General features: G+C 35.7%; 1 protein-coding gene across 4 annotated transcripts in view; it reads left to right on the forward strand.

Moving 5' to 3' along the window:
* ASB5 (ankyrin repeat and SOCS box containing 5) overlaps window positions 1-13,170 on the forward strand; it is a 40,279-nt gene extending 27,109 nt beyond the window's left edge. For 3 of the 4 annotated variants that reach the window (XM_076336481.1, XM_076336482.1, XM_076336483.1), the window contains 6 exons: window positions 5,492-5,571; window positions 6,688-6,795; window positions 8,383-8,533; window positions 8,669-8,803; window positions 10,898-11,089; window positions 12,560-13,170. In XM_076336481.1, coding sequence (XP_076192596.1) covers window positions 5,492-5,571; window positions 6,688-6,795; window positions 8,383-8,533; window positions 8,669-8,803; window positions 10,898-11,089; window positions 12,560-12,687 — 794 coding nt within the window. In that variant the 3' untranslated portion in view covers window positions 12,688-13,170. Of the gene's footprint in view, window positions 1-2,146; window positions 2,215-5,491; window positions 5,572-6,687; window positions 6,796-8,382; window positions 8,534-8,668; window positions 8,804-10,897; window positions 11,090-12,559 lie in introns of all 4 variants that reach the window. The other variant, XM_076336484.1, reaches the window with a different exon arrangement.
* Window positions 13,171-13,654: the final 484 nt, after the last annotated feature.

Here is a 13,654-nt window from a genome sequence, read left to right on the forward strand (position 1 = left end):
AATATAAAATTAACAATGTTATAGTCAGTTTATAGTTTGGATAGCATGTCTTAAAGAGCAAGAGATCCTACTAGATATGGAGGTACAAAATAATTTGAATGCTAACTCATTCGTTGAATACAACACTGGAATGGCAAAACTAATGTGTGGTCATGTAATGTGGGTGCATCATAAACAGAACTGTGTGTGGAAAATAAATTTGGTTTGTGTGGTTTTCAAGAGTAGGAAATCGTTGGCATTTGCATTTGGAATGAAATCCCCAAATTTTGAAAGTCTACATGATGATAAACATTGGAAAGAATATTGGTTTGAACCAATCAAGGTTTCAATTTTTGTATGTGTATGTTTTTATATTTGTGTATATATTGTTATATAATTTTCAGTCAAATGAAAATAAAGATTATTTAAAATATTGAAATGAAATATTTAAATGCCACTTGAACTACATATTCTGTCTCAGACATACTTTAATCATCTCTAGCCTAAATTCTGATTCTGTTGGAGTTCTTCAGTGTTGACTGTTGGAATTTCATTTGTTAAAAAGAAGTGGCTTCTCTTTTGCTGGTTATATCTAACTATAGTAGTTAAGCACCACAGATGCATTTCTTAACTTTCAAATCCTTGACTTAAGATTCTTTTCAATAGTTTTTAACATCAAATATCAATTAAGTAGTTGACACACTTCCTGAACCTGCAAGGGCTTTAGACAAATGAGTAATTTTATAGTGCCACAGTAAAAATCTGTTAGAACTTAATTACGTATACAAAATATCAGGCGGTTTTAACAACTGGAGTGAAGTGAGTCCATTGGTCTTGGGACTATAACGTTACAGAGTTTTTCAGTTATAGTTATTGATCCTGTCTGTTGCTTCAGTTGCCACAAACTGAAACACTCGGAATACATCTTAAGGAATAAAAGGTAACAGTGATGAGCTTAATACATAGCATTTGTTAGTTTTGCAGAAATAAATATTAGCTACAACACTTTCCAAATAGCCTGTGTTTCTCATCTCCCAGTAATGAACTGTGGCAAGGCTTCTATTCTCAGTTCTTCTCTGATGATACTGCTTCTTCTGAGGACTGGGACACCATCTATTTATCCTTAGAGCAGTATTTTCTAAAGTGCTGAGCCCTGGCATAAATCTTCTCCCAGTGAAGTCAGTGAGAAGACTTTCATTCATTTACAGTCCTCCTTGTTTTGAAAATCCAACTTTTTAATGTACCTTTTATACTGGGTTTTTGGGGTTTTGGGTTTTTTTTTTGAAGACTACACAAATTTTTAGAAATAAAAACAAAAGGATGGGATGACTGGAGTTAATGACTTCTATGAAAATATTTTTACTTAGTATTTTACTACTATGATCAGAACTGCAGGAGTGACTTACAGGTAATTGCAGGTAGATATAAAGGAGTGAAGTCTGTAGGAAAACGTGAAGAAATAACATTAACGACTTAGGATGGATCCAAGTCAGAATTGCAAATCACCATTTTGGGGGATTTTTACTGCTGACAATAGTTATCAAAACCCCAATTTAACAATCAAAGAATTGTTTAGAAGATAATTGAAGCAATAGTGAGCTCCTAAAAGAAAAACACAGTTCAGCGTATGGATCAAATAGCATTTGAAACGTGTTCAGAATATCTTTGCTTATTTCTTTTCTAAGTATATCATGAGTAAGTAGTAGAATAACATATGAATATTTGGCAGTGCTTCCCTTACAAATCTATGTACTAATACTGATTTTTGAGGATACAAAACTGTGTGTCTCGTTGCATGAGGTTAAAAATGGAGGAGTTTGTCCTGCAGTTCTTACTCCGCTCAAGGTTCTCTTGATTTCACCGTGAGTTTCTCTTGTGTTGAAATTCCAGTTAATCTGTCTTGGAAGGCAAGTGGACAGATACTGGCATTTTGAAAAGTTATGTTAAAAAAAGAAATGTGAACAGTGAACAAAAAGGGCCACAATCCTTTAGCATAAGAAAAGAAACTGGCAACTTGTGTATGCTCATATCTTCAAAGCTGTGTTTACTGAAGGGTGAAAGTTGATATTACAGTGAGCTGCTGATCTCCTTCCAAACATAGCTGGAGTGTATTAGAAACATGTCCAAGTAGCAAGAACAGATTTTTTTTTTTTTTTTTATTTTCCAGATTGAAAGAAATGAGTAGGATTTATAATTGCAATTGGCTGGAAGTGCCATGGGGAGATGGAGATTTAGGTATTGTATGATGCTTTGTAATTTTTTTTAACTTCGCCTCTTAATACAGTGAATATATTTATTCTTTTTTGTTAGTGTTTACAAAGCAATGTAGGCTGCCCTTCCTGGTAAACTACACACCAGAGAACTTGGAAGTAATGTGGCTTCTAAATATAGTTAGAGATACTTTGTATTCAGCATCTGTCAGAGACGACATTGGTAGGGAATTAATGCATTAACAGTTTTGGAATAGACTACGTTTGCTAATACTGCTGTTACAGACAACAATGAATGAAAAAATGTCCTCGTTTATATTCTTGTTAATGCTTTCTAAGTGAGAGACAAAGCAAGTTTGTGGATTAGCAGAAGGCAGCAATCTAGACAAAGAATTTATTTTAAGACACCTTTGATGTTTATTTATGATACGTATTTGTTTTGAACATATTCTTGTCCCTGTGGTATTTAATGATGAATTACTGTGTTTATCGGGAAATCAGTTGGAATGTGAAAGTTTTTTTTCCAAACTTGGTTTGCACAAAATATTTCTGCAGCATTTTGCTTATAGATTTTATTTCTAGTAGAGGTGATACAAGCATTTTGTATTTAATGGATTTAGCAGAAACAGCCAGCTGCTGGATGCCTCTACATGAAGATAGGGATATAAGGTGGGTCTAGGTGCAAAACAGAGCTCACAGTGGCATCTGGCATCGTTTGATTCTCAAATGTCACTGGAGTAATGACACTAACAGACATTCTTCTGAGCAATCCAAGAGGGAAGGAGGTGAAGGAAAGAAAGGTGGAAAAAATGTTGCTTTCAGATCCTACCTGCGTCTTTGTTCTGTTTAGTTATACATAGCTACAAAAATGTCCAAAGTGTGAGTGTATTTAATGGGCATAAAAACTTCATGACACTTACAATTTTATTAGATTTTTTCCTATATAATAGTTAAGTGTCTTTTTTTCCCTGTTAATTTAGGAGTAGGATAAACTGTCAAGAGAGAGAAGATCTCATCTGTAGAGACAGGGACAAAATTTCAAAAGCAGCCTCTAAATACAGATTTTAATTATTTTTGAGGAATTCTTTGCAGCTGCCAGCAGGAGAACGTGATGGATCTGATTCATTTGAATTAGAACGACTCGAGTGCTGGTTCAGATACTGCTACAGGAGAAGAAAAATGTTGGTCAGAATTCTCATAGTGATTGCAACCAACCTACAATAGGATAAACGTATCTGAGCTTATTGGGATGACAGAGAAAATACTGATGTTTTGTCAAAATCGGGTCACTTTAAGACTTCTGAGCTCGGGTTTTGTAGTATAATACCCCTTAAAATCCCAGTCACTTTGTGTATGGTTTTTTTAAGCTATTATTCTGACTAGCAATAAGAATTGCAAAATATTACACTTAATAAACCTGAAGTAAAAAGTATAGGGAATGATGTGTGTGCATGTACATACACATGCACACACAGATGATCAGAGCTTAGTGCAAATAATTCCGAAAGAGTACTGGAAGCTGAATCTTGCCTACGGCCCATCTACTCCTGCAGATGAAAGAGTACGAGGAGCTTCACAGATACTGGATACCCGGACGTAATAGAAATCTCCATGCATTTTTAAGATCAGGTTTACAAAGCTTTAATCTCCTATATTTTTTTTAACTTCTGTGATCGGCTTTATATAGTCTTACGATAATTTAAATACTCAGCTGTGCTTTTGTTTTGCTAAGTTTTTGATCTCAATAGCATCCAGTAGTGCTGAGTTCCACAGTGTAGTAATACGTTCTGTGAGAAGATACAGTCTTACATCTGAATAAGTTTTAGTTTCATTCACTAGCACCTCTAAGAAAATGGAGGTTTTATCTCAATTTCCATATTGTGCACTATTTCATATGTTTTTAACTATGCCCTGATTTCTTTTCAGGTTGAGCAGTCTTAATCTTTCTGGTTATTCTTCATGTAATTTGAGGGGGTTGTTTCTTGTAACCGAAAGTGTACTTTCTGAAACAGGCTAGTGGACAGAAGGCGTCCGATAGGAAACCGAAACAGGGTCTGTTTCTAGTGAGTAGTTACTTAGAGCTTAGGCTGATGATTGCCAGTGACTGAGCAATAGCCTTCTCATTTAAAATTCATTGCCTTGTCACTAAAATGCAGTAACTGGCTTTGCAGGCAGTCCTAGTCCATTGCAACGGACCAAGTCAGACATGTTTACGCATTGGAGATTCATCTGCCATTGTTACCAATTCGTCATACTTGGCTAATTCTCTCTACATTTCTTCAGGGATTTTGGGGGGCTTGATATAACTCACATGAGTGATTGTATTAGCATTTTACAGTTCCAGTGATTTTCTTCTTACAGGAATAAATATCGGTAATCCATAATGTATTTCGAAGATGGTTCTTCCTTGCACAATCTCTCAAAACTTGGTTTGCTAAATTCATACAATAAATTGGTATCAGCTATGCCTGCAACCCTGTCTGGCTAGAAGGGACCTGTCGGTGGCCAGTCTTCTAGAGGAAAGGGCAGGTTCTTCATCAGGAGCCACAGGATGACTCTGGGACCTGGGCTGGGAGTTAAGGGCGGGTATGTGTGTGAAAGCGGTGGTGTTGTTGGGTTTCTTCCCCCCGACCCCCCTTCTTTTTTGGAGGTGATAAATAAAATAAATGCCAAACATTTACATTAAGCACATCTAACTATTTTTAGCGCTAATAGCCTATTAGAATGAGAACTTAGACTTAATATTGTATTTCTACTATAGCAATTTTTTTAGTGTGATTCTCACTGTATTTCTCTCCTTGCACTTGTGTAGTAGCTGCAGATTAATCTCATCATACATAGGGATTTCCATATTGACTTTCATATACATCAGCTTTTTCAGGACTTTTTCAGGCAGGTTTATGTCTGGTTAAAGTTTAAACATCAATTTGTTGAAGTCTATAAATTTCTATATGCCAGCTGCAAAAACAAGTTATATTATTTTTTTTTAAATGAACAATGCAAAAATAGAAGTGGGAAATATGGCAATTGATGAATTTATTAAATCAGATTACTGAAATCAATATATCAATATTTTGTTCTCTGTACCACATAATCATTTATTAGAGATGTTTACAGTTTAATAATAGAGCAGTTTTTATTGTCTAGAAACTGATCATTTGAAATACAGTCTCTAAAGAGGAAAAATTAGTTTCATAGGACAGTTGACTTCATTCTGTGCATTATATTTTCTGCTTTGCTCTGTGCATTCCAAAATCCTTCTAATTCATATGATTTACTCAATAAATGTTGTTATTATATAGGTTCTTGGGCAGATCGCTCACCTCTGCATGAGGCAGCCAGTCAAGGACGTCTTCTTTCTCTAAAGACTTTATTGTCACAGGTGAAGGCTGTGTTCTTAAGATTGCTTTCATTTTTAATGTTACTTAATTTCTCAGCATAGATTATTAATGCAGATTTAGTATGCTTTGCTTTGCTTTTTTCACTTGAATTTTTCAGAGCAATACACATTTAGGAATTCTTTATATGATAAGATATAAGTTAATATTTAAAATATTTCCTCTGTATGTTTTAAAACTCCCTCCCCCCTCCCCCCCCAAATTTTTACCAAAGCTGTATTTAAATATATATCAGTCTTCCCCTCTTGCGTGGTATAAGTCAATGCAGTTCCACTGCTTTAAGCCCTCAGGTAAATAGAGCTAGTCAGGAAGATGCTTGCTGAGGGGAAGAACCACTGAAAGATTCTGGTTTTTGCATAGTTGTGATTTAAAAAAATACATAGATATATTTTGTTAACAGCAAAGGGAGAGACTGTAAACTGCTAAATTTTAATATTACAGTATTGTCATATTAGCTACTACAATACTGAAAAATTATACTATAGAATACATTTGATGAAAGCCAATAGATGCAACTATTAGTTCTTAAGAATCAAACATCTACTGCAGAAAATTTCAAGGCCTTGATGATTTTATCAATCCGAGAAGTGTTTTCCTTGCTAAAATTCATGGCTTTAGATATTTCAGACCTTAAGTCAGAGAATCATAGAATCACAGGACAGTTTAGACTCAGGGCCTTGTTGAGTTTTAAAGATCACCAAGAGTGGAGATGCACCAACCTCTCTGGTCCCCTGTTCCAGGGTTTCACTGTCCCCACAGTGAAATTTTTTTCCATATAAATAATTGGAATTCACCATGTTCCGACTTGTGTCTGTTGCCTTTTGTCCTATTACTGTGCATCTCAACAATCTGTTTCCATCTTCTTTTTACCCTCTATATCCTATTCCTATTTCTGATTTTAAAAAAAGAAGAGCTGACAACTTACTTTTATTGTTATATACATTGATAGATGATTCTTTTTATGCTCACTGAAGATTTATTGCAAGCAGGGTTTTAAGACTATTTAGAGTATTGTAAACTATTCCTTTGAGCAGTAGCGCGAGGAAATGACTCTTAACAGCTTTTGTATGATCTTTATATGTCACTCATGTCTTGTTTAGGGGTACAATGTAGACACACTAACAATTGACCAAGTAACTCCACTTCATGAAGCCTGCCTGGGAGATCATGTAGGATGTGCAAGAATCCTTCTGGAAGCAGGAGCAAATGTAAGGGTTTGTTTGTCAGGGGTCTTTTGTATATGAAGTCCAATGCTAACCTTGGTTTAACTGAGAAGGATCTATTCCTTGATTTTTATTTTTTTTAATTGGTATTTCTCTCTACTCACCTTATTGACTGCATTGATCTCATTTAATTACAATAAGCTGCCATCTGAAGGCTAGCAAAGGAAAGTGATAGGTCAAAGAATCATCATTAGAGAGGTGTTAGGTTAAAAGAAAAAAACCCAACCAAACAAACCACATGATTATATGTGTAAGAGTAGGTATCAAACAGAAGAACAGTGACAGGGAAAATAGATGGGGGTTGAGCAGACACTGAGACAGAGTAATGAATTGGAGAGAATTGGCAGCAGTATGTCACCAGCCTTATTTCTTCTCTGAATTTCATTACATTATTTCTCTTCTAAAATATGGAATGTGTCCCTCTACTGGTTTCCTCTTGCTTTGAGTGGCTTGCAGGAGACTGTTCTTTTAATCTCCAGAATGTCTTTTGTCACGCTGCACCTGTGTGCTCTTAAGATTCTTTGGTCTGAGTACCAAAAAGCACTGGCTTTTTTCTGTACTCCTGACACAGGCTGTCTATCTGTTATCCCAGAACAGAAATGGGACTTTACAGACCACTTTCACTACAATCTCTGCTGACATCAGAGTTCAAATGCATAGTTTCCCAGATCTCTCATCTTTGTGATGGGAAATATTTCTTGTCTTTACAATTCAGTTTTGAGAACCATGTAGAATATGTCTATGTTGTTACAGAAAAAGAAAAAAATACATAGATGTTTCCAAAAACAATTCCTCTCCACTTCAGCTAGCACAAGGATTCTAAAGATACAAAACTATAGATACTATAGACAAACCCCTAAGAAGAAATTTCATTTTCCTACCTGATTTTTTTTTTTTAGTACTTTTAATTGTTTTGGTGGGTTTGGGGGTGCATGGAAGAGGATAGGCCAGAGTCCTGGAAGGAGCCCTCTCCTAATACCTGTGCTCCTCCCTTTAGTATTATTAGCCCTCACAAATTTGCCAAGTTTCTCTCCTCATTCTCTCACGCTGGGAATAGTCAGTTAACCAGTGAGGTTGGTATTAAAACAGCAAGCCTGTACTATTAGCTTTGTCTCCGTCCTGTGAAATATCATTCCAACCTGGCGATTAAAACCACAGAAAAAAATGGGAAATAATTCTCAGATTTAATGTGGAGTTTGCATTCTTGACAGAGCTGCGGAGAGAAGGTCCCCATTATCCCATTACTACACAAGGTGTAGATTTTCTGTGTCAATGAAACAAGCTAAGTGCAATGACTTTTGAAAATTACTTACTGCCCAGATGTTAATGTGTGCTCTTTAGTATTCCAGGTGTATTTTGGTTTATTCAACATAGTTTAACAAGAATAATAGTAAACTAATTTCAACTGAGGGGTGTGGTGAGAGGAAGACAGTAGCACAGGGACTGATTAGTTAAGCTACGTTATTCTAACCAGTAATTTTTTTTGTATTTTAATGCAATTTCTAACTATATCCTGTTTAAAAATTTACCTTTCTTTCAATGCTGTTCTTAAATGGATTTTATTTATTCTAGGTAAATGCTACAACAATTGATGGAGTGACACCTTTATTTAATGCATGTTCGAGAGGCAGTGCGGCATGTGCTGAGCTCCTGTTAGAGTATGGTGCCAAAGCTCAGTGGGAGTCCTGTCTTCCATCACCAACTCATGAAGCAGCCAGCAGAGGTAAGAAATTACCTGCTGAACAAACATGGAGCCGCTGACGAATGTCTCAATAATAGTGTGAAGAAATGTGTCCAGTTTCATCTATGAGACAGCTTACTGAAGTCGAGCAAATTCTGTCATGCTTTGTACTGACAGGTCACAGTGAATGTCTGGAGGTACTGATATCCTGGGGTATAGATGTTGACCAAGATCTTCCTCACTTAGGAACGCCTCTGTATGTAGCATGTGTTTCACAGCAGATCCATTGTATTCGAAAGCTTCTTTATGCAGGTATGTCATGATTTAAATAAAAATATTACTAGTTTGTAAACTAAGCATTCTGTACTCACCTTTGAAGTGAGCTGTGCTCAATCAATGAAACTAGAACCCTTCCTTGCAGGGCTCTACTTCTAAGTTTCTTCTGTGATGCATGTTTTCTTATAACAACTTACTAAGTCTTTAATTTTTTTGTGGCACAGCAAGCATATGAGGGAAAAAGGAAGCAAGACCAGTAAGAATGGATGTTCAAAATTTTTAGCACCTACTGCAGCTTTGTAGATGTTCATTTTCTGTAGGAAAAACAAAGGTAGAAAAATCAGCTTTGAGAAAGGAATTTTATATAGTAATCACTGAGCTTTCAACAGAACTTTTTTAGCAATGTAGTCCCACCCTTCTTCATTCTTCAGCATGTTCTGATTGATCTTTTTACAAGACATAGAGGCTGAGTTGCAGAGAGAAGAGGTAAGGTAAAAGGCATTTGATCCTAAATTTCACGTTATTTATTTAATCACTGGGAAAGAGATGTTGGAGGCTCACTCTGTTTCAGCCCAAGTCCAGGGACACAATCAGCATAGCTAAAGGATCGTTTGCTGTGTTTCAGGTAATGACATACAGGGCTTTTGTGTCCTGCAGCACAATGAATGAAAACGTATATATGAGTAATTACAGATTTGCCATCATTGCACTGGAATTGTTTTTCTAGTTAATTGCAGGTTATTTAGAACTTAAGCAAGCAGTTAAATTGTTTCTCATTAAGTCAGTCTCCTTGTATGATTAACTATCCTGTCATGATTTTTATGTTTAAGAACCGCAGAAGTATAATTAGCATATTTTGAGATTCAAATACTACCATACATTAAAAACAGAAACAGAAGGGCATATTCTACGTTCGTTGGTGCCCTGAAGTAGAAAAGGGTATGAAAATTGAGAATATAAGTAACTACTTATGTCAACCTGAATTTTTTCATATTCTATCAGTTTATGAGAATGTATTAGAAGTTGAAAAGCAAATAGACAATGAAATAGGCAAGGGAATGATACTGTGGAGGTATTCTTAAATTGTTAATACTGAGAACAGCGAGTTATCCAGACTTCAAATCTAATTGCTAGGCCTGTGATATTATTAAATTATTTTACTCAAATGGGAATTAAAAAGGCAAAAATTGTTGATTCAGGGAGAAAAGTTGGTACAGAAGCCAATTTTTGGTCTCACAAGATCAGTAAAGCTCTCTTAAGAAGTCAGGGGTTTTCTTCTGCTAGAATAGCCTAGAAAACTGGTGGGGCAAACCCAGTTTTAGGGGGACTAACAGCTTGCCTATAAGGGAAATTCTTCCATACTAGCTAGTTCTGTTTAACTCTTGTATGGATAATTTCTTCTTGAATATGAATGCATTATTGCAAATTAATTTAGTCCATTTTAATTTAAAATAAATTAGCAATTCCTTATTAATACAAAAGTGTAATAATTAGAATTCTGTGGATTGGGAGAGTTAATGGTTTGGGGTTTTTTCCCTGTTAGCTTTCTTGACTGTGTACCCCACCTTAATTAAAATTAAGTCCTTCATAAAAAATCCTTGATAAAGGTTGGGTGGAGTGGGAATCTATTTCAAACCCTTTGCCAGCTTCAACACATGAAAAACTGTAAAGCGTCCAAGTTAGATTCCTTCTTGAGTTGGTGTACTTACAAAAATATAGATACTAAACTTCAGTTTAGTGATTCTTTTTAAAGACTTAAATAAGCAAAGTATACTTTTATGTAGTGTAGATTTTCTTAAACATGTACAAATTGTACTTTTTTTATAATTAGGGCAACAGTGATGCTCACATGACCTAATCTGATTTTTCTTTTCCTTCTTTTTATGAAGTATTTGCCTTTAAAATCTAGTGGTGCTTAGGTAATAAAACCTAGGATAAGTGTATGGGTTCAAAAAAACCCACTGGTATGATTAGCTATAGTGCTATGCAATAAAATTAATAAAGTGGCTAAATTCACTGTGGCATTCTAGGACAGTGGGGTTTTTTTGTTTGTTTTGTAACATCATCTTTACTCAGTGACAATTTTAATTGATCTGTTCTTACGTCTCTTTACGTGCATCTACCCACCAGGTGCCAACGTGCAGAAAGGAAAGCATTTGGAAACTCCACTCCATGCTGCTGCCCAGCATTCTAGTACAGAGATCGTAAACTTACTCCTTGAATTTGGGGCAGACATAAATGCCAAAAATACAGATTTTGAGAGGCCTGTTGATTTAGCTGCTCCAAGCAGTTTAGTGGAGAGACTGCTGCTCCTCCATGAAGGTACGTTTTACATGTGTGTTTTTGCGACTATAACTTGTATTCTTAAAAAAAAAAAAAAAAAAACCAAAAACAAACAAACAACCCCACCCCACTTCCCAAAAAACCCCCAACAGCCCAAACAACCCATGTTATAGAAGCTGACGTTGTGCTGTATGAAATGAATATATTGACATTCAGGTAAATTCCTTTCTAACTATATATAACCCAGTAATATTTAGTCTCAGGCCAGAGCCTGTTGACTAAGCAGCATCAGAATTTATACAAGCTGAAAAGGTATCATCTTATGTTTATTGGGTGTTTACACAATTAGACATTAAAGCTACATTTTTATTGGCTGTTACAGACCTTGTTAAAAAGAAACAGAATATTTCAATTTCAGATTAAAAAAATGTTTAGTTTTGGCCAGCTGTCCAAATATTTTTAGAAATATATTTTTAAGTGCATATAAAGCACTTTATTTTGATTGTAGGCAAAAGGTATAATAAGTTTCATTTTCTAAATTTTCTGTACTGAATTACGAGTACCTGAGAAATAGGAGTCGACACTCGAGAGTCCCTTAAAACTCTTAAAGGTCTGTTGCCTTAAAGAGAGAATATCCCAAAGGGAACCGGATTTGTTCAGACTGACCTATGTACAGCGTAAAAATAAGCCACAAGACAAAGGTGGGAAATAAGCAAAGAAACTGTTGCAATAACCGTGGGCCTCTCTTTAGAGGTCAACTGACAAGTAGCAGTGATTAGTGTTTTCCTCCAGAAAATATCTCTATAGTCTGGATGCTGTTAAAAAAACTCTCTAAAAACAGTTGGTTATCACAAGATTACCAAGGCTAGTAGGATTTTTAAAAGCCACAGCAAAGATGTCAAAAAAAAAAAAAAAAAACCAAAAACAAACAAAAAAAGACCACACAGCAATGTGTCAATGTGTTCATTTTGAGGGAGTGGGAGGGCGTAGAGGGACAAAAGCGTTATCGTGAGCTAGTAAGAGCACTGGACATGGTCCAGGATCTCGGGGTATTTTGCCTGCTTATTCTTGTTGCAGTGATGAATTGGTAGTGCAGCTTGTAGTGCCGTCGCATGTATTTCACCTCTTCCATGAATTAAAAAAAAAACACACACACACCCCACCACCACCCACCCCCCCCACCCCCCCCCCCACCCCGCAGTTTTTAAAGTTGTTGACGTCAGATATTTTCTGGGAGCAGGATTTTAATTTAAAAACACAGATTATTTGCTGCCCCGACCTTGCTTTTTTGAGTATTTCCCTGATTATTAATAATGTTTCAGCATCCCCAGTCTTTATCTCTGAGGGCACAAAGGCAATGAAGGAGAAGGAAGGAAGGAAAAGGACAAATTTGCAAAATGTGAACATTTTTTTTCTTTTTAGAAATCCCATTATTGTGCAAGACTGTTGTAAAACAAAGTACTAGCTCTTATACTTGTATAATTAAACTCCTTTCTTTTTTGTTTGCAGCCACACCATCTTCTCTTTGTCAGCTCTGCCGACTACGTATCCGAAATTACATAGGAAGGGCTAGACTGCATCTTGTCCCACAACTCCAGTTGCCAACAATACTGAAGAATTTCTTACAGTATAGATAACATAGTAATTAACCTTTAGAAACTTGAATAACAAGTACTTTTTCTTCTTTCTGTTTATTGTACGTTTTATCTAAAGAACTGCTGGGCGGAAAAAAAGCCTTTTGCCTATTACTTAAAAAAAAAAAATGTATCTTTGACACCTGGTGTTGGTATATAATAGTAATTGGGAGCCATTCAGCAACTGGTACCAAGGTGCTAATAAGGCTGAATTGAATAAGTGTGCTGATACTCTGGGAAATGACTGTATAGCTTTAGCTTAACACTTACTAAATAGCTTTAGTGCTGTTAATTTTAATTGTGTTTATATTTTTAAAATCTGTTTGACACACCTGAACCACAAAGGTTTTCTTCATTATTATTTGTTAAGTTGGTCCATTTGGAGTCATTAGTTTGTGTTTTTAAATTTCTGTTGTTTGTGTACCTAAAAATACTTGGTGATAGATGCACTATATACATTGATAAAAATAAAACAAATAGATGTCAGTTTTTCTTCTTTTTCTTTACATAGACAATTCATTAATGACAGTGAGAAACTTCCTTTAGTCTTCCTCACTGCCTGTGCTGTCAATTGGCATTATGCTGCTGTGAACATAATCACAATTTTTTCAGCCGTGCACAGTTTATAGGTTCTCTGTTTATTAGTACGATTAGTAACTTTAAAAATTCCAGAGGAATATTCCTCAAAAGCCTTAGTGCTGAGATACTTTTGATCTCTTCTTGTAAAACAGAATTATCTGGGCTCTTTCCTTATCTCTTCATAACAATGCTGTATCACAACTCATGGGCATATTAAATAATTATTTGCCTCAGAGAAAGGCAATTATTATTGTATAGTATCTGTGAGGTTTCCGAAGGCATATCGTGGAGATGTGGATACTGAATCTTCAACCTCAAGTTCAGGAGGTGGACGCAAGGCTCCAGAAATACATCAGTTCCCTGTATCAGGACAGGTATCACTCTGAAAAGG

The sequence above is a fragment of the Aptenodytes patagonicus genome, chromosome 4 (genome assembly GCF_965638725.1).
Source record: "Aptenodytes patagonicus chromosome 4, bAptPat1.pri.cur, whole genome shotgun sequence".
In the NCBI taxonomy this organism is placed as follows: Eukaryota; Metazoa; Chordata; class Aves; order Sphenisciformes; family Spheniscidae; genus Aptenodytes; species Aptenodytes patagonicus.